The 20,771-nt window shown below is 46.3% G+C and overlaps 1 protein-coding gene across 1 annotated transcript; it reads right to left on the bottom strand.

Annotated features, from left to right (window-relative positions):
* Positions 1-9,445: 9,445 nt before the first annotated feature.
* On the bottom strand, positions 9,446-19,678 carry Coq7 (coenzyme Q7, hydroxylase). Its single transcript, XM_027410160.2, has 6 exons — positions 19,522-19,678; positions 15,743-15,918; positions 14,133-14,247; positions 11,765-11,904; positions 10,191-10,259; positions 9,446-9,650 (listed from the first exon to the last, which is right to left on the bottom strand). The coding sequence occupies exons 1-6, from the start codon at positions 19,592-19,594 to the stop codon at positions 9,573-9,575; spliced, it is 651 nt and encodes a 216-aa protein (XP_027265961.1). The 5' UTR covers positions 19,595-19,678; the 3' UTR covers positions 9,446-9,572.
* Between the last annotated feature and the right edge of the window lie 1,093 nt (positions 19,679-20,771).

The raw sequence follows: 20,771 nt of genomic DNA, 5'->3' as shown, positions 1-20,771 counted from the left end.
CCTGTCCTCCCTTAGTGTGCATAACTTGGGAAGAGTGATGAGCACACTAACTCACACACAGATCAAGCTGTACCCAAACAAAGGGACCTCTGGGTTCTTCCTTTAGTAGAACTCTTAACTTCCTGTTGGCACAAAGGTCAGATTTCTGTGGCCCTTCTAAATGATAACTATGAATTTACAGTATGAAATAATTTTATCCCACAGCCTTAGAACAAGGTATACCCTTGACTTAATTGTTCTTTTAATGGCCATGTGGCCTTATTTAAGCACACACACACACATACAGCATCAGCGAGTAAGCATAATCTCAACTGTATCTCAACATAAATTTTCATCATTGGGAGGAAGCAACTTGGGAGTTAGGCTCTGAAAATACCAAACAAAAGCTGTCCCCTCCCCCAGCAGAAAGGAGAACAGGGGAGCTACCCAGCCAGGCTACTCACCATTGTCTCCACCTGGTGAAGACACAGGGCTTGGAATGTGTTTCTAGCTGCTGAGGCCTCAAAAAGGGCTGGAGAAAAATTACAAAAACAGGTCCTTTCTTAGCAGAACACAGTGGGGAAAGTAGGACAGTGGGAACCTCGCCTCTGCCAAGAAAGCAGGCTGCAAAGCAGAGGGAATGCCTCCGTGGAGGGCAGACTGAGGCAGCCCTGGAATTAATATTGACTTCTCAACCTGGACTGCACTTCCTAGCTCCCACATGGGGTTTTAAAATATATTCATCAGAGGCCTGGCCTGGGAGCCAGGGAGCCTGGGAGCCTCTGCTTCATTCAGTAGGCAGAGGGGAGCATCTGTAGCGTTTGCCTTAAGTAGATTCTGATATGCTGGCTTAGTTAAAAACCAAGGATGAAGTATTTGAAATTCTGTGTAACCCTAGAAAGATGACTGGACTTAAAGGCAGATGTGCTGGTTAATATTGTCAATAGCTTCCAGAATCCCAGGAGACAAGGCTCTGGGCATGCTCAGGAGGGAGTGTCTAGACCGAGGCAGAAGGATCTCCCTTAACTGTGGGCACAGGTCCATGGGTTGGTGTCCTGCACTTACTAAGCAGAGTGAGCAGGAAGCAGGGCGCTCCATCCCGGCTCCAGGTGGATGTGACCAGCTACCTCCAGCTCCCACTGCCAGGCCTTCCTCACCATGAGGGAATGTATCCTCAAACTATGAGCCAGAAGCAACCCATTCTCCCTGATATTGCTTTTAACACCATAACAGAGAAAATACCTAAGACAGCAGCATGAGGAATTGAGAAATTCTCAAAAAACAAAACCTGGGCTTGGGCTTGGACTTTGATGGGCCAGAGGACTGACTGGTCATCTCCTTCCCTCATACTCTCACAGGAAGTTCCAGGAGCTCAGTAGGGTCATTTCTGACTTGCCATTATTTGTGTCCTCCATTTTGAGTCTTTTGAGTCCACCTATTTGTTTACCTTAGATTCCTTTACAGATGTGGGCTGAGAGCTCAACTCCAGGTGCTGGGAGATCATGAGGAGGCAAGTAACAGGATAGGTGGTTAGGTGCAGGGTAGAGTGGGGATGGGGGACGGCGGGGACTCGGGGTGGGGGGGGTGCACGGACAGACAGGGGAGATGAGGATTTCAGGTAAGTTATAAGGAGCAGCAGTGGGCAGCTGGACTGAGGGCAGCTGAGTCCACGTATACGACAGAGTTTATGTGAGAGTCAGGAGTGTGCAGGGAGAGCAGGAACCATCGGGTGCAGCCTGGCGCTGGAACTTGATACCCCACAGGGAATCCCAGGACAGGGACTAACTGGACGCTTCTGTATTTTCATCTCTGTCTCTTTTCTGAAAAAGCAAACGAATCCACCAGTACAGGAGACAAGCCAGGTCACCCTCCCATCTGCCAAGGCTCAGGTGTGGCATTCGGGGATGCTCTCCCTTTGCAGCAGAGATCAAAGGATGGGATTGCCAGGGCCAAGTTATCCACCTAGTGGCAGTTCCCTGCTTCTCCCGGGTGCCTTCACACAAGCCATCTGGAACCTCCTGCGGGTGGCCCATCTCGCTTCGTGCTCCGCTCGGTGCGCGCGCGCCCTCTGGAGGCCATCGGCGTGGTGGGCTGTCCCTGGGGAGGTGTCCAGGCGTGGTCCTGAGGGGCTGTGGTGTTGGGCTAAAGGCCCTTAAGCTGCGGATAGCCCTGGGGAGCACTGAAAACCTGCTGTGTGTAACAGGCAGCCTTTATGTGTTTACTCATTGACTGCACTTTCCCGGAGCAGGCTAGGTCGTGCTTCCTTTCCCCTAAACCAAGGATCAAGGTGTTTGAGGGGTTCTGGGGCGAGGATCAAAGAGAGCTGGTCTCCAACAGAGTTAAGCCTTGCACCATAGGAGATGGACATGTAGCTCTGTAGCTTCACAGCAAGGCCACCAGCAGTAACCAACAAAACCCCACCTTGAGCTACAAGTTCAAATGGTACACTGAAGCAACAACGGGGCCAAGAAGAAAAGAAGTTCACAGAGAGCCAGTGGTGGCGCTGTCTGTCAGCCTCCACCCAGATCCGTACCATTATTCCACCCAAGTCTAGTGTGGTTTACCTAGAAATCATGGGAACATGAGCAACATATAGGTAGCTGCACCAATGAGAAAAGTCTCTCCTGAAGTAACCATTAGCCAGGAAAGGTAAGCATAACCAAACAGAAACTACCAGGAACCTGTGGAGCTCCTGATACCACACTTGACCAGGATGTAGATTCTGACAGAGGTGAGGGAGCACCCCAAACTGCATTTGCTATCTCCTCTCAGCGTGGTCCCACTGCTGTTTAGAATGAGGAGGGAATGGGGGCATGCAGAGAAGCCTAGCTCGGCTGCCTGTGGAAGCACAGGGCTTGCAGGGACAGCTCTGTCATCATCGTGGCATCAGCTCTGGGTTCTGTCCAACTTTAAATCATATTTCCTGAAAGGTCAGAGTGGCAAAGAAAGAGAAAGACAAGGGAACACTGTGGCTATGTGAGGACATGCTGCAATGGATTAATGACAAGAGGGGGAGTCAGAACCTTCCTGGCCTTGTTCTGGAAGCTCTCAGAAGCATCAAGCACCAGCCCTTCACTTTGAAGGGGAGGCTAAACAAACAGAGGCTGACTGTAAAATCCCTTCATGTGGCTCAGACATCTGGCTTAAGAGTGCTGATGCAGGAAGGCCAGAGCTGGCACTGGACTCTCAGAAGACATCTCCACACTTCTGCCCAGCACTGGAGAAGCAGAGATCAGAGGATTTTTGGAGCCACATGGCCTGCCAGGCCAGCTGAATCCTTGGGCTTCCAGGTTCAGTGAGAGACCTGCCTCACAGAATAAGGCAGAGTGACTGAGAAACAGCCACCAGTGAACTCTTGCCTCTCCAAGCAGCCACTCCCACCCACAAACACTGTTAATGGCCTGGACTGAAACTTGTGTTCAAATATAGTATAGAACTGCATAATTTTACTTTTATTTCTATGGCAGAAAATCTATACTGTTGAACTCAGTGTCAGCAGGTTTAACTATATGCCCAAGATTGAACAACAGGCACCACTAATTCCAGAACATTCTTACAGCCCCTCACCCTGCCCCCAAGCAACTGATATCTATTGGAAGTTACTTCTTTCCTCCCATCCCCCACTCCAGTCCCAAGCATCCACCAATTCCCCTCTGTCTCTGTGACTGGCCTGTTCTGGACATGTCATATAAATGAAATCATAAATGGCCTTTGGATGTGGCTTCATTCACTGACCAAATGTTGGAAATTGTGGGGAAACATTAATGTAACATTGCCACTTGGACCAGTTTTAAGCAAACAGTTTAGGGTGTTGACACCAGCATCCCCTTCCAGCACTCCTCTCTCTCTTCTGTAGCCAAGCATGCTTTAAGGTTCATCCATGTTACAGCAGGATGTATGATACCTCATTTCTTTGATGGCTGAGTAATATCCATTTTCTGTAGAGACCATTACTCATTCAGTTTATCAACTCATGGGCATTTGGGTTAGGTATTACACCACTATGGACATTCATGTACAAGTATGTGAACATGTTTTCATTTCTGTTGACTTAACCTGGGGTATGTGAACTATGTGACTGAGGAATTGCCAGACTGCTTCCCTAAGTAGATACAGCAGTGACCTCGTGACTAGCAGTACTTGAGGGTTGCAGTTTCTCCGAATCCTCACCAATATTCCCTATTGGATTTCCCTTACAACTAATGATCGAAAACATCCTCTTTGCCTGTTTTTCAGTTGATCTACTTTTTACTGAGTTGTAGTTGTTTTTTTGTGTATTCTTTTGGGGTGGAGAGATTTCATAACAGAGTCTCTCTACATAGGCCTGGCTGTTCTAGAACTTGCTCTGTAGACCAGGTTGGCCTTGAACTTGGAGATCGGCTTGCCTCTGCCTCTTGAGTGCTGGAATTAAAGGCATGTGCCATCACGCCTAGCTTCTAGAAACAAGTGTCTTATCAGATAAATAATTTGCAAACACCTTTCATCTCCTACATTTTATCAGTCTCTTGACCTTTATGGCATAGGTTTTTAGTTTTGATGGTGTCCAGTGACTTGGATTTCATTGTTTTGTGGTAGGATTCAAACCCAGAGCCTGACATACATTAAGTAAGTGTCCTGCCACTGACCTGCACCCCAGCCCTCTTGTCTTCCCTTTCCACTTGTGCTTCTGATGTCATATCTAAGAAAGATGGCCTCATTCAAGGCATATTTTCTTCTCAGAGCCTTGTGTTTGGACACCACCAGATGGTCCATAGGCTTGTCTGTACAACATTTTCTTGGTTGATGACTGATGAGTGGGTGGTGTTGGGAAGAGTCCATTGTAGGTGGTGCCATCCCTGGGCTGATGGTCCTGGGCTGTATAAGAAAGCAGACTTAGCAAGCCATGAGGAACTAGCCAGTAAGTGGTGTTCATCCATGGCCTCTTCATCAGCTCCTGCCTCCAGGTTTTCACCTTGAGTTTTCTTAAAGATGGACTGTGATTGGGATGTGAAAGCCAAATCAACCCTTTTCCCCTCAGGTTACTTTTGGTTGTGTTTTATTGCAGCAGTAGAAAGTAAACTAAAACACATGTAGACTTTTAGTGTATTGTAACTTAATTTTTATATATGCTGTAAGGGTCAAACTTTTTGCTTTGAGACAATCTCACTATATAGCCCTTGACTGGCCAGCACTTACCATGTGACCAGGCTGACCTCAAACTCACATGGATCCATTCGCCTCTGCCTCCTGAGTGCTGGGATTAAATGTGTGCACCACTGCACCTGGCTTCAAACTCATTATTTACATATGGAAGTCCAGCTGGTATGTTTAAAACCATTAGCAAAAACACAGGAAAATGGTCTATTGGACCTTGATGACATGAATCCCCAATGAATCCCCACTGAATCTTTGCTGAGAGACACATAGGTGTCTCCAGTGAGCACTTATTTGAAAGTACCCTTAACCACAGAAGGGCCAGTTCTTCAGTCTCATCCAATGTTCACTGAGCACCTGTTCTGCAAGACTCAAATATCTGGATCTCATAGAGATCCAGATACCATAAAGGTCTCGCACAGCGTATCACCCAGGACCAGGCAGGGGGCCGGGCTGGTGGGGTTGGTCTTGTGTGACTGGATTGAGAAGCCTCAGTTAGTGAAGCTCTCTCTGGAAGTGTCTATGAGAGCATTTCAGGGACATCAGACTAGGAGGGTTAATCCTCTGATGGGGTCATAACATGACCATACTAAGGATGTGGAAAAGTGGGAGGCAGGTCCTCGATGGAAGAAGTAGCTCACTGAGGGCGTGTCCTTGGACTGTGTCTTCTCCCTACCTGCCCAGTTTCCCTCTCTTGGCTTCCTGTCCATTGTGGAGACACTTCCTTTCTCCACCACAGCACATGGCCTGAGCAACAGTGGGATGAAAACACCAGCTAGAATCTTTAATTTATTCTCACAAAGATTTTGGTCATAGAGACAGAAACTGGCTACTACTGCAGGCTTCTTGAAGGGTGATGATGGAATTTGAACTTGAATAGGTGTGGTGAGGGATTTGACAGTCATTGTCTAGGGGTAATCACATTCTAAGGCAGAGGGCATAGCCACTGCAAAGAGCATCAGACAGGCCTGTGTGAAGTGCAAGGAGGTCAATGGCTGAAGCAGAGGTAGGGATGGGCCATAGAAGGCCCGGTCACCTGGAATCTGGTTTGACACCATGGGGACTTTGCAAAGGAGCTGGAATAAGTCAGTTGGAGTCGGGGTTTCTGAGCTGCAACTGTAACCTGAGCTGGGCTCATCAGTATGCTCCCAGGTGAAAATGGATTGTGGGAGGACAAGAGTACAAAAGAGGTGTCTGGAATCATCTAGGCAAGAGAGGGGAGAGTGGTTGGATCCCAGTTGCAATATGGAAGGTTCTAGAAGGACTTTCACATAGCGATAACCTTGACAACTAGATGGAGGTGACAGAGACAGGAGTCAGGGGTGACTGTAGTAACCTGGATCCAACCACCAGAAGATTAGCATCACTATTAGTTACCATGGAGCCCACTGGGGAAGCAGTCTTGGGAATACAGGGAGGCAAGGGTTCAGCTCGGGGCAATTCAACCCGAAAATTCTTTTCAACTTCCAAATGGAGGCACTGGATAGACAGCTGGAAAATGGAAGGCCAGGAAGAATACTCACAATGAGACAGCCAGAGTGAGAGGGTAGACAGGAAGCCAAGGGTGCACCTGGAGCTTGTGACATTAAAAGACAGGGCTGGAAAAAGCAAGCCAGGACAGAGTTCAGAGTGGTTTGCGGGTCTATTTCCAGTTCATCAACTGCTTGAAAACATTACCCTTAGTATGTTTTCAGCTTCCCTCCCTTCCTTCCTCCCTCCCTTCCTCCTTCCCTCCCTCCCACCATCTACTATATACTAGGACAACTGATCTTACACAGGAGAGAAAGAAAATGGCCACTAATGAAACAGTGTAGACACAGTAACAACCTGAGCTCAGCCACACCAAACTATATACACTACAGGCTTCTGATGGTAACCCACCACAGAAGAGTCTACAGCCATCCTTACCTTCTTCTCATGTTTAATTACTACTACCTGGTCACAAAGTTAAAATCACTTTTGCTCTTTTTCTTTAATTTTATCTTTATTCATGTGTATGTGTGTTGTGGTCTTGGACCTAAGAAGAGGGTTTTGATTCCCTGGGGCTGGAGTTACGGATGGTTGTGAGCTGCCAGGTATGGGTGTAGGAACTGAACTGGGATCCTCTGGAAGAACAGCCAGTGCTCTTAACTGCTGAGCCAGCCCCTTGTTTTCTTGATACAGGATCTCACTATGGACCCTACCTTGGCCCTAAATTTGTAATTCTCCTGCCTCAGCCTCCCACGTCCTAAATCCACTGAACTGCAGAAAAGCGGTTGCAGAATGTTGGTGGAAACTATCCGGTGTCCACTGTCCTCCAAAGCCACAGCCACTGCAGCAAGCCCCGTCTCACCATGGGGTCTGATGAGGGGAAAGCTAAGACAGGAATCCACTGATCCCGGGACCGGCCTACCTAGGTCAAACATTTTTGGTCTATAAACCTCTTTTTGTTTCTTGTTTCATCACTCAGACTGACCTCCGACTCCCGCCTCAGTCTCCAGGGAAGCTCCAGAGGACGCTCTGCTGTGATGGAGGACTGCTGAGCTTTTTACTGCCTTTTTGGTTTTGGTTTTTGACCAGACTGGCCTCCAGCTCGCAGAGACCTGCTTCCCTCTGCTTCCCATGTGCTGGGATTACAGGTGTGCACCACCACGCTGTGCGCACACTCAGATTGATCCTGTTTTTTTAATATATTTTGAAATTTTAAAATCATTCACAAAAGTGCTAAATTTTAGTCAGGATAGTTTATTTGGGGGCAGCAAAACTCATGGAAATTATTATAATTCAATTTGCAAATAATCCACAAGTCTTTTATTGTGGTTGTTTGATGAGGCAGGGTGTCATGTATGCTGTCCTCAAACTTGACTTGTGCCAAGGGATAACCTTGGACTCCTGCTGCTCTTCTTGTCTCCACCTCCTAAGTGCTGGGATTACAGGCCTGTATCACCATGCCTAACTTAAGTATATTTTTTGATTGGGGTAATGCTGTCCTGTCTTAGTCTATGTGGGCTGCTATTACAATACAGTCAGTTGGGAAGCTTGTGAATAATAAAAACTTCTTGTTTTCAGTCCTGGAGGCTGTGAAGTTCATGATCAAGGTGTCAACAGGTTGGTGTCCAGTGAAGCCTGTATCCTCACAGTTTTGTGGCATAATATAGAAGGGACTGAGTCTCCCTCAGGCCTCACTTTTATAAAGGCACTAATCCCATTCCTCAGGGCTCTGCTGCCTTAGCTAACCACCTCCTAGTCTTCTCTCCCTTACAGTTCTCCCTCTCAGATGAGGGATTCAACCACTACCTTCTAATACCATCAGCTCCTGGTGAGGGGTTTCCAGAGACATAATCATTCAGACCACAGTGCTTTGCCATGCCATATTCAGAACGTACAATCACTTCCTGGGTGGACTTCCCAGTCTTGCTTAGCCCACTTTAAACATCCTCATTTTTTTTTGTTTCTTTTTTTTTTTTTTTTTTTTTTTTTTTTTTTTTTTTGTGTGTGTGTGTGTGTGTGTGTGTGTGTGTGTGTGTGTGTGTGTGTGTGTTTTGGTTTTTCGAGATAGGGTTTCTCTGTGTAGCTCTGGAGCCTATCCTGGAACTCACTCTGGAGACCGGGCTGGCCTCGAACTCACAGAGATCCACCTGGCTCTGCCTCCCGAGTGCTGGGATTAAAGGCGTGTGCCACCAACACCCGGCTCATCCTCATGTTTTAAATGACATTTTGTTAACTGCAATCTCAACTTATTTTCCTCTGAAAGATCCCTGCAAGAGCTGGCGAGATTGCTCGGGGGTTAAGAGTACCTGCCACCAAGCAAAGGACCTGAGTTTGGTTCCCAGCTCACAACTGTCTGTAACTCCAGCTCCAGGGGATCGATCCCAACACTCTCCTCTGCCCTCCACAGACACCCAAGCATATGTACACACACATAAATAAAAATAAAATAAATTCTAGAAAAGATTCATGCTAACTAATGAATGATGCATTGTTGATGTCTCAGGCCAAAACTGACTAAAGATGGAAGGAAGACCAGCTGCACGAGCTGTAAGGTGAGCAGAGATGGAAGGAAGACCAGCTGCATGCGCTGTAAGGTGAGCAGAGTTGGTCGGCTGCCTCCCTCACAGCACAAAAAAAAACAGGAAACCAGTGCCAAAGAGGCTTTTGGATTGCTGTTATTATTGTTTGTTTTTTGAGAAAATGTTCTCTGTGTAGTAGCTGTCCTGGAACTCGATCTGTACACCATGTTGGCCTCATACTCAGAGATCCGCCTGCCTCTGCCTTCTGAGTAATGGGATTAAGGCGTGTGCCACCACGCCCAGCTGCCAAAGAGTTTTATTAGTGAAAAACAATGACAAAAGACTCCAAACGACCACCTTTTGTAGTTTATTAAAAAAAAAAAGCACACAGTGATAATTATACAGTTCCTCCTCTGCAACCGCCATTCCCTACGTGACCATCTTTTCTAGAAATGGATCATCAGCCACACTTTAAAACCTTTCTGATAAATATATTGCTGCACTGCATCCAGCCTGGATAACCCTCTTCAACAACGTATATGCTGGAGCCTGTGGAGAACAAAAGGCTGGGATGTAGCTGGGTGGGAGAGTGCTTGTCTAGCACGCATAGCATCCTGAGTTTGGTCTGCAGTACTTAGGGGTGGGAGTGGGATAAGAAACAGGACAAGAGGCTTGCTCAGTAGAAGAGGGCTTGCCTAGCAAGGCCCTGGGTTAAACAACCAGCAACCAAACCACATGTGGTGTATCTATGTTAGATGTCAGACTTAAGACTCGCTGGTAGGGCAGGGTTTGGGCTCCTCTGGATAAGAATCAGGATCTGGGAAATCATTTAATTTGAAACAAAAGCCACTCAGACTGCTAGAAGCCTCTCTGGCCACTGAACCCCTAGGCTGTTTCTTGGGATAATGATAGAGTAGGACACAGGAGCCTCACCCTAGGACCAAAGCTGAGCTTGAGTGCTTTCTGTCAAGTAGCTGGCTCCCTGCCTTTTGACCTTTACTTCCAAAATGTCTTTCTGGGAACAGAAACTTTTGGCCCCTCCACCTTTAAAACACTCCCCAAGCATCACCAGCAACAGTCTGTCCCTACCAACTCTGCATCATGGTCCAGGCCAGTGTCATGGTGCTCAAGCTCCTCGTCTCGAAACTTCTTGATAACCTGAGAAGGAAAAGGAATGGAAGTCAGTCAGCACTCTAGGTCACCTGCTGCTCATCCTAGTCTACAGGTGAGGTCCACGTGCTTTTCCTATGAAAGACAAGCGTTCACTCTGCCATTCCAGTGGGGAGAGCCGCCTAGCAAGAGTAAATCATGGGGGTGACTCCAACAAGACTTATTATGAAACAAGCTTGGCCAGCAGGCTGGTTGGTGATTGCCAACTGCTGGTTTAGGTTTTAAAAATTTAGAGTTGTGGCCTATCTTAGTCACTGTTCCACTGCTGTGAAGAGACACCATGACCAAAGAAACTCTTATAAAAGAAAGCATTTAATTGGAGGCTGGCTTACAGTTTCAGAGGTTCGTCCATTATCAACATGGCAGGAAGCATGGCAACACTTAGGGTACTAAAGGAGTAACTGAGAACTACATCCTGATCTACAGGCTGAGAGAGAGACTCTGGGCCTGGCTTGGGCTTTTGAAATCTTAAAGCCGACCACCAGCAAAACACTTCCTCCAGCAAGGCTACACCTCCTAATACTCCTAATCCTACTCAAATAATACTACTCCCTGATGAGTAAGCATTCAAATATATGAGCCTGTGGGGGTCATTCTCATTCAAACCAACACATGGCCAAATACAGTGATGCACACTTAACAACTCCAGCACTTGGAAGGCAGGGGCAGGAGGACCAAGAATCAAGACCAGCCTGGGCTATAGATGGAGACTTTGACTCAAAAGCAAAGCAAACAAACAAACTACTAGGGGGTGGAGGGATGGTGCTGAGGCAGGGGGATCCCTTGTACCCACTGATTCAAGACCAGCCTGGGCTAATTTTCCTGTAGAAAATTATCTGAGGCATTCCAGCACTTCATACACTCAGCCTAAAGAATTAATCATTTTTAAACGTTATTTTTTAAATTATAATTTAATTACAACATCTCTCCCTTCCCTTTACTCCCTCCAAGCCTTCCCATATGCCCCTCCCCAATGTTCTCCTTCAAATTTATGGCCTCTTCTTTCACTAATTGTTATTGCACGTATATATGTGTTTGTATATACATAGTTAAAATATAACCTGCTGGGTCTATATAATGCTACCTGTATGTATGTTTCCAGGCCTGACCTTTTGGCACCAGACAACCAATGTGTGTGCTCTTCCCTGGAGAAGGCCACCTTTCCTGTCTCAGCTTCCCTCCATTGCCTATGGTTCCCTGTAAGCTGAGGCCTCGTGGACTTTTCTCTGTCCAGTTTAACATGTTATCTGGTATCTTCTGTGTACAGCCCATGTGTTGAGTCATGGATGTGCAGAGGACACACATACATGGACTCAGAAGACATCAGGTCTGGGCTTCACTGTGCTGGAGCCCTATGACCTCTCTGTCTCATCTAGAAGAGGACTTACTCCCCCACTCACCCCCCAGTCTTGCCTCCTTAGCATCTTTACCTCTTTCTCCTCACTACCTGTCACCTGTCCTATTCTCCCCTCAAGCACGGCACAGTCAGTCACCTGCAGTAGCTCCTCATACTTCTCAGGATCCTCCTCCATCAGTGTGCGGATCTGGTTGTTGTAGTGATGAGCAATGGACTCTTCTACTGCCACGGTGCAGGCCATTGCTCCTTCCTTTCCCAGCAAGGCAGTTCCTGCCCCTGCAATCATCAAACAAGGTCAAGCATGAGCCACATGCTGATGGTCAAGGACATCTGTGAGGCAACCTGACATCTGGGCTGGCGTGCGTGTCTGTGTGTGTGTGTGTGTGTGTGTGTGTGTGTGTGTGTAGTATGTATCATAATTCTTTATTAATTCCTTGGTAATTTCACATCAAGCACCCCAATCTCACTTAGCTCCCAGTCCCTCCATATCCACCCCTCACCCCTTGCAGCATCACCTCACAAAAGAACTCCCCCAAATTAATTGAAAACAAAACAAAAAACTCAAGAACCACATTAGTCCTCTGTCTTTTCCGCCTCTCCAACACCTTTTCTTTTTTCTTTTTTCTTTTTCTTTTGATGCAAACAGCATGAGACTTTATTATAGTTGTTTAACGAGCTAACCCCATGTTAGCTCGGGTCTTTCATCCATCCACCATGGCAGATACCTAGGAAAGACAGCTCGAAGCATCTGCATAGAGATCTTATAGGGCAGCGTAAGGGGAGTGTCTAGGGGTATGCACAGGCTCAGGATTGGTGTGCCTCCAGGCTTGGAGGGTTTGCCCTGTGTTAACTGGTCAACTCGTTGTTATGGCCCATAGGCCCTCCCAGGGTGGTTGCTATGCTCTATGAGTCATTGCTGTGTGCTTGTCTTTGCTGTGTGCTTGTCGGTAAAGCATCCCCAGAGCCGTAAAGCATAGCACCACCAGCTAACTTCTGATTGGTTCCTTGCCACAAGGCAGGAGCCTAACCTCCTAGTGACCAAGGCAAGGCCAGACAAGCACGTCTTCAACACCTTTTCATTTGTCCTAATGTCACTGGGAGCTGCAGTGTGTCACGCAGTATACACTTTTGTCCAATCAGCCCCACCCACAAAAGTTCAATGCAATGAGTTACTGGTCTGGTTCAAAGGCCTCCGGCCTATAGCACACAATCATCATTAGAACCTCACCAAAATTACAAAATATCCTGTTATTTGTCCTGAGTCATGGAGATCCTACCTATGGTTATTGTTCCACAGAACCAGTCCCTTCACACACTCCAGCAGGCCATAGACGGGGAAGATGTTAGGGTGGACCAACCCAAGCCCCAGGATGTAGGCCTGGGTAGTAGCTGAGCTGGTCAGTCTGTACCTGGGGACTGTCTCCTCTCTCAGTCAAGGGGTGGAGCAAGCTCTCACACACCTGTGGTGAGGGGTGAGGCCATCTCTCCTTAGTATGGAAAGTGTGTTTTGGGGGGGCTCCCATGAGGGTCAGGACCAGCTCTCCTGATGCAGTGTCCAGAGAGGGGCAGGGTGAGCTATCCCCAGGCCAGCAAAGGGCAAGACTGGCTCAGCAAGGCCCTCGGATTTCAACACACATGGTTTCTATGGCCCCACATCTGGGGATGTTTAATATGTTTAATATTGGATGTCACCCAATATCTACCCTCTAGATGTCAGTGGTAACTGCTAAGCATAACTATTGAACATTTAGATACTCCCATGAATGCTCTGCAACAGTCACTCCATATTGAGAAGCAGTTTGAGCTCGTTATTAGATGCCAGTCACAAAGTTCTTTTTGAAAGTATTTTTCTGTTTTATTTGGTTGGTTTGATTTTTTGAGACAAGGCCTCACTATGAAACCCAAGTTAACCTGGAACTTACTGTGTATCCAGGGCTGGCTCGTAACCTCCACCCCCTACCTTTGCCACCTGCGTGCTGAGGTTACAGGTATGCACCACCAGGCAGGCTCAATGAGCCTTGGCCCTTCTGCTAGGAGCTGAGAGTGCTAAACTAGGTTCTTTGTTCTTCCTTTTTTTTTTTTTTTCCTTTGGGGTCGGGGCTCAGTCTGTGTAGCCCAAGCTGTCCTGGAACGTGCTTGCCCTGTAGACCAGGCTGGCCTTGAACACAAGAGATCTGCCTGTCTCTGCCTCCTGAGTGCTGGGATTAAAGGGGTAAGTGACCATGCCCAGCACTCAAGCTGTTCTCAGGTTAACATCACCAGGAGACATCATCTGGCTATGACTATATTATCTAGCTTCCCTCTGTGTGTATCATACTCTCTATTTATGAAAGTGATGAATCTATCTTAGTCATATAAGCAAAAACAGTTCAATCAGCTTCAATTTAAGTTTAGGAAAACACTAAGTAAATAAAAAAGGTTGGATGAGGGCATGATAAGAGTTACAGAGGCATGAATAATCAACCCGTCACCAACAGCCAAGTGGCTCCTGGACAGACACTTACCCAGTGCAAAGCCTGCCACATTCCACAAGGGCATCAGAATTGTAGGTCGAACCCTGAACGCAACCATCAGCTCGTTGAACTTTTTCAAATGGTCCTTCTCTTGATCCCACATTTTCTGGAAAAAGAAAATCAAAAAAACTAAAAAACAAAACAGAAACCCAAAACAAAAAGAGGCAAGCATTACAGGGGCCTCTTGATATACCCTGAGGACTTGCTACGTACGGCTGAGCACACAGGAGGCAATAAGGAAATGGTGTAATGATGGGAACTCGAGTCACCCATCCCTTATGTATCCATAAGACAAAGGCAAAGCACAGAAAAATCTCTCAAAAAAGAAAAGAGCCTGCAAGGCAAAGGAAGAACTGAAGCTAGATCTCAGACATAGCTAAGAGTTCCACTGCCACACCTCCAGACCCACACACACGTCAGTGACCAAGCTTCACATTTGTGTACAAGATGTTGACCCAGTTCAGAATTGGGAGGGCAAAAAGTCAGATGTGATGTAATTTCCTTCTAGACTTGACACAAAGGATGGGGACAGAAGGACAAGAGCAGCTAAGGTAGGACAGTCAGTGATAGTGTAAGACAGACAGTTGATGGTGAGATGCCATCAACATGGCTTTGGAGGCTACTCCTGCCATCCACACTATGCCTTATTAAGGCAGATGGATTATCCCTGAGGCTCATAGCACAGCCAGCTTGCAGTGAGTCCTCTGGAACCCAGGCAGGTTCTGAGCCATCAGTTCAAGCAACCACAGATGAAAACAGTGGAAAAGAACTGTGTCCTAAGAACACACAGACTGTTCTCACTATGAAATAGAACCCCAAATGTGTGGTATTCTCTTGGCATGGGGGACTCTCAGTAGCCTTGTCATGCTTCAAGGCAGAGGTGCAGGGGCTATCTGCAGATGTACACCATCTTATGCCTGGAATGAGCTCTGGGGACAGGGATGTCTGTGGGGAATCTGATGGGACAACATGCTAAGCTACCTCATGGTAGGCAGGGTGGCAATAGTTCCATATGAGCTTATTCCCCAACCAAACCCAATGAGTTAGAGGTCTTACCAGGCTAATTTGCACATAGGAAAATGGAAACCTAAAGGTCATGTGACCTCTTCAAGGAGGCAGAAGGTGAGAGCTGGAAAGGAAACCTGGATCTTTGGGTCTGTAAAACTCTCTCTCTCTGGCACTCTGTGCTAAGACAAACCTACAAAAACCTGGCACATGGAACATTCCCCCAGTGAAGGGATTTTCAGCCTTTGATGCCACAAAACATTCACACCACAAACACAATTTCCACACCCAATTTCTTTCTCTCTTTTACATTTCCTTTCTATCCATTCTTTCTTTCTGACCCGAGACTTCCTACGTAGACCAGGCTGGCCTCAAACTCACAGAGAGCTAGCTGCCTCTACCTCCCAAGTACTGGGACTAAAAGCATGAAGCACCACACCCAGCCATATCCAATTTATATCTGTGCTTTTACATAAACAGAATATGCACTCTGTTTCCCTGCACCTCCCTTTAGAACAGACAGGCAAGTGATTCCTACAGGCTTCAGATACATTGCCAGTGCAATAGACCAGGTTGAGACTTAGGGAAGAACCCACCTGAATGACAGGGCCAACACTGGACCGGCCCAGCACAGCCATTTGCCCTGCATAAATGCGGTTTGCTCCATATTCACCAGCGTGATCCACCCGGATTATTCGATCCACAGTTGCCCGGTTAATGTTGTCTAAGGTCATTCCTGAACTGTGAAACCTGACATTGCCTCTTCCATAGGCTGCAATGAAAATGCAAGTAACAGTCCTTCATTATCCACACAGAATATTGATGGTCTTTTTTATTCTAAAAAAAAATTACGTGTGTGTGTGTGTGTGTGTGTGTGTGTGTGTGTGTGTGTGTGTGTGTGTGTGTGTTGATGTGCACGTGGCAGTCAGAGGACAACTTGCAGGGACCAGTTCTCTCCCTCTTCCATGTGGGGCCCAGGGACAGAATGCTTACAAGCATAATCAGGCTCTTATGCTTGGCAGCAAGCACTTTTATGAACTGAGCCATCTTCTGTCTCCTTTTGCAAACAGAATGAAAGACATGTTAGAACCAAGACCATAAACAAGCTAGATATGTCTACCAATGCATTCTTTGTCATCTGCAATGCTCAAACCCAAAAGATTTCACCTAAAAACTGGGGTTTCTGGCTTCACTTTACACATATGGCCACCTGGAAAGGTCGAAGCCTGTCCTCACCAGGCAGCTCACGAGACAGCTGCTTTGGGAAAGGCTCTCCCCTCCCAAGCTGTACAGCAGAAACTCATGGAGCACATCCAAAGTCATGATGCTCTTCCCCAGTCTCCCTGGGAAGAAGGCCCTTGCTGGTAGTCTGAAAAAGTTCAGGGTGCAAAGTCTGGCAGCCCAAGTGGGGACTTAGAAGTTCTTTTAATACTCCAGTTTCATGGACAGGTGACTTGAGACCCAGCCTGACAGCTTAGGTTTGACCTCACAAACTAAACTCTTTAAATATAAGGTATGTTCACAGGTCCCATAGAAACCACAGGTCCTCTGGCTTGTCACTCTAGCTGCCACCTAAGTTGGCATTACTTAAAGTGCCACAGGCTCTTTGTGCACTATGACTACCAGGTCTAGAAAGCAGGTGAAAAGGTTCATCTGGGACACATCTTGGGCTCTTCCATTAAGAAGGCCTGAGGTCTTCAGACAAAAGGCCACGGGTGAGTCAGTCATATATGAGTCAGAGTCCTGAACATGAACTCTGCTATCAAGTAGAATTTTAAATGTTGTACTTTTATTATGGTGCTGGAGGTCAAGTCCAGGGCTTGATGCATTCAGGGGAAAATAGTCTACCACAGCGCTATCTTTACAGTCCTGGGATAAACAACACACTGTGCAAAGGAGGATGAATTCTGCAGGAGTGGAACTAGTTTTGGTCTACTACTGTGCATGACATGTTCTGCCTCTTGCAGTACACCGACTCTAGAAACTGAACAGAGTCCAGTAAGCAGATCCGGAACCCCTTGGTCTTCTGCCAGGTGTAAGGCACCACTCCTGTCTTCAGAAACTGGGTCACTATGGGCTGTAGCCAATGTTTTATGGGAGAACAATGGGACACAACCACTGGCCTGCTGTGTTTCTCTGTTCAAGTTCAAGGGCCTGTGCTTCTAGCCCTTGTTAGCAAAGAAAGAGGCAACTCTTAAAAAGTTACTGAAAAAAACAGCAAGGAGCTGAGCAAGTGGGCCAAGTTCATGTGGCTGGCTTTTGAGGTGTGATGAATGGGATTGTGTTTTTACTGAGAACACACCACATTGCTCCCTAAAATCCCACCTCTAGTCTAGATTCAGGCACTCAATAAAGACAAAGAGGATTATAAAGGTTGTATTTGTCCTTTTATCTAACCAAATCCATATAGGTGTTTAGCTATAAAATCCCCAATCAATTCCAGCATCAGGAGGCAGAGGCAGGCAGAGCTCTGTGAGTTTGAGGACAGCCTGTGAGACAGCAAGTTCCAGGTCAGCCAGAGCTAGAGTGAGATGCTGTCTCAAAGCCAAAATAAAAACCTACCCAATAGTAAGGCTATTTTCTTTCTAAAGGAGAAACACATTTAAGGTTTTTTATTATCACAAAGCTAAATGAGACAAAGGAAGCCAAGTGACTTCATAAATGAAAACAAATGGTTCTTTTTTGTTTGATTTGTTTTTCAAGACTGGGTTTCTGTGTAGCCTTGGCTATCCTGAAAACTCACCCTGTAGACCAGGCTGGCCTCGAACTCATGGAGATCTGCCTGCCTCTGCCTCCTGAGTGCTGGTATTAAAAGTGTGTGCTACCACCGCCCAGCCAAATGATTATTGTTACCTGCTCACTGGGTAACAGGCCTTAAAATTCACATCCCTGAGTCCTGACTGCCTTGTTAGCCACTTTAAAATAAAACAGAAGCCTGGTGTTATAAGCTCTCAAATGTGTTGTTCCAAAAGTGATACCTGGAAGATCTTAAGTGGCTTATGGAATAATAAGTAACATACTAAGAGGCTCTTAATTCTCTTCTAATCCATTTATCATCAAGGAAAACATCTCCATTTGTAGCTGACATGTCTTAAATAACATGCAAACACTTGTTAAGCACTCTTATTTTTTCAGAAGGAACAACAGTCTTGGGGTCAAGCCTTTGGTAGGCACATAAAACAATATCTAATGAAGTTTCATATCTTGTTAGCATGATGATGATGGTGTGTGTGTGTGAGAGAGAGAGAGAGAGAGATTATTCATCCATTTGTTGGGGGCAGGCAATACTGGCTTACTGTTTACCATAACAATGTGGTTTCAATGAAATGATTTAATAGGTCATAATTATATAAAAACACATCTCAAAATTGCAAAAAGGTGGAGTAGTGGTGGTGCATGCCTTTAATCCCAGCACTTGGGAGGCAAAGGCAGGAGGATCTCCTTGAGTTCGAGGCCAGCCTTGGCTACAGAGAGAATTCCAGGACAGGCTCCAAAGCTACACAGATAAACCCTGTCTCAAAAAGAAAGAAAGAAAGAAAAAGAAAGAAAGAAAGAAAGAAAGAAAGAAAAGAAAGAAAGAAAGAAAAGAAAGAAAGAAAAGAAAAGAAAGAAAGAAACGAAAAAAAAATGCAAACAGTATTGCCATCAGGCAAAACAGAGTTCTAATGCCTGAAGATTTAGTTTTGAGAAAATGACCTCACAATTTTCAGGGGCAGCTCAGATGACACGTGATTCAGACCTGAATTCAGATCTACCTCTCTCCATTTCAAATTTAATGTTTCTATTTTGCAATACAAACAGTCCCATGAGGAGCTTGATAAAAATACTGATACCAAGGCTGGAAAGAGGGATCAGAAGTTAAGGAGCATGTACTGCATTTGCAGAGGACTTGAGCTGGGTTTCCAGCACCAACATACAGGGGCTCACAAACTGCTTGTTCTTTTAGTTCCAGATTCAAACCTCGTTTCTGGCTCCTCTGGCACTTGACTTTGTACACACACACGCACACACACAATCATAATGTTAAAAATGTGAAAAAGAAACACATAACCCAAGTAGATAATGAGCAGGACTGCATTTCTAAAAGGTTAACGCTGCCGACGCAAGGCTACTGTGCTCGAGACCACAGTGATCCTGCAGGACACTCAAATTCCAAACATGCACTGACGTCACGTCACAGGCTGGTAATCACTCTGTTCCCCAAAAGAAAGTCCACCTGTTCCTGTCAATCACCTCCACGTGTTCTATAAACCCCACCCCCACGTCGCGCGCCTGTGACGCATGAACGTCTCCCCCCGTGACACCCGTGACCTCCCCTTCACAAATTCCCCGGCATGGTACCCTGCGCCGGACCACAACCGCGAGTGGCCGGTACCTGAGAAGGGCCTCCGGACGCCAGTGCGCAGGCGCCGCAGGGAAGCAGCCGCTACCGCCCTCGCGCCGCTCATTGCCGGTGACAATGCAACCACGGCCCGAACGCCCGGGCCAATCGTGCCGTCGGCTCAGGATGATGACGCATAGGTGTGGCGGGCAGGAGCCAGAGGAAACGCCCTAGACTCTGAATTCCACCCGATTGGCTGGAAATGACCGATGCAAGAACTCTTATTGGGTGTGCTCCCTGTCGATCATTTTGACGTCGTGAGGGACCCTGGCCACTTTTATGGGTGAGGGTGCGGAGTTTCCCTGGAGAAGCAACCCTGGTGCGACCCCCTAGGTTACTGGTGGGGCCTTTGATTCCCCTGCTTCACGGAGATTATTTTTCTCTATTTACAGTGTCTCTATACCTAGAAACCAATAGAAATTACCTGCTAAAACACTCCAGTGTTTGGTGTAAATTGTGGGCCTCATAGTTCATTTCACAGTATCAATTTTTGTATTGAGATTTGTTTCATACATTGTTCTTCATACTTTATTGGATTATTCCTGCCCGTTTGTATTGGTGCATATTAGTAGTGAAGATGGCTGTGTGTTGAGGGAAGGAAAATTTAGCAACGTTAAACTTTGAAAAGTGGATATCTATTAATATGACAGCTAGGGTCTACATTTTCAAGTAAGTAATGTGTATGAGGACAAAAAATGCCTGTAAGGATATACATCAGTCGTCATAGGTGCCGACAGAAGCCGTGGCTTTAAGGGAGCTTCAGTTTGCACCCTTATTTGTATATATTTGATACATAGCCACTGTAAAATAATTGAAGCTGCTAAGCTATTTTATATAACTATCATGTTTAAATTAGTATACTACGATAGCTTAAAATTAAGATGAATCCAAGTACTCAACACTAGCAGCAGTGAGGCTCAGCTTAAACCTGTCACCCAAAACCTTCACATGTTCAAAACTTTTGCCATGTATTGCACTTCTATATCTGTCCTAAAGAAAATAAAATGTTGAGATATATGAATTCCTAGTTATTATTGAAAATTTTAGAAGTAAAATGTTAAAAATTGGGGGTTAAGAGTGCTTCCTGGTCTTGCAGGACCTGGGTTTGGTTCACAGCACCCAACTAATAGTTGCCTGTAACTCCAAATCCAGGGTATCAGGCACTGACCTCTGGACTTTGCAGGCACCTACACAAAGGACACATATAGACAAATACACATTTTAAAAATACTATGTTACCATCA

The sequence above is a fragment of the Cricetulus griseus genome, chromosome 3 (assembly GCF_003668045.3).
Source record: "Cricetulus griseus strain 17A/GY chromosome 3, alternate assembly CriGri-PICRH-1.0, whole genome shotgun sequence".
NCBI classification, from domain to species: Eukaryota; Metazoa; Chordata; class Mammalia; order Rodentia; family Cricetidae; genus Cricetulus; species Cricetulus griseus.
This window is presented reverse-complemented; position numbering and strand designations above follow the sequence as displayed.

Excerpts from the sequence above, each read along its gene's own strand:
- Coq7 (XM_027410160.2), bottom strand. The coding sequence starts at position 19,594 with ATGAGCGGCGCGAGGGCGGTAGCGGCTGCTTCCCTGCGGCGCCTGCGC. Across the intron at positions 11,905-14,132 it reads TGTGGCAGGCTTTGCACTGG|GGGCAGGAACTGCCTTGCTG; the intron begins GTAAGTGTCTGT and ends TGATGATTGCAG. Across the intron at positions 10,260-11,764 it reads AGTATGAGGAGCTACTGCAG|GTTATCAAGAAGTTTCGAGA; the intron begins GTGACTGACTGT and ends TTTCCTTCTCAG.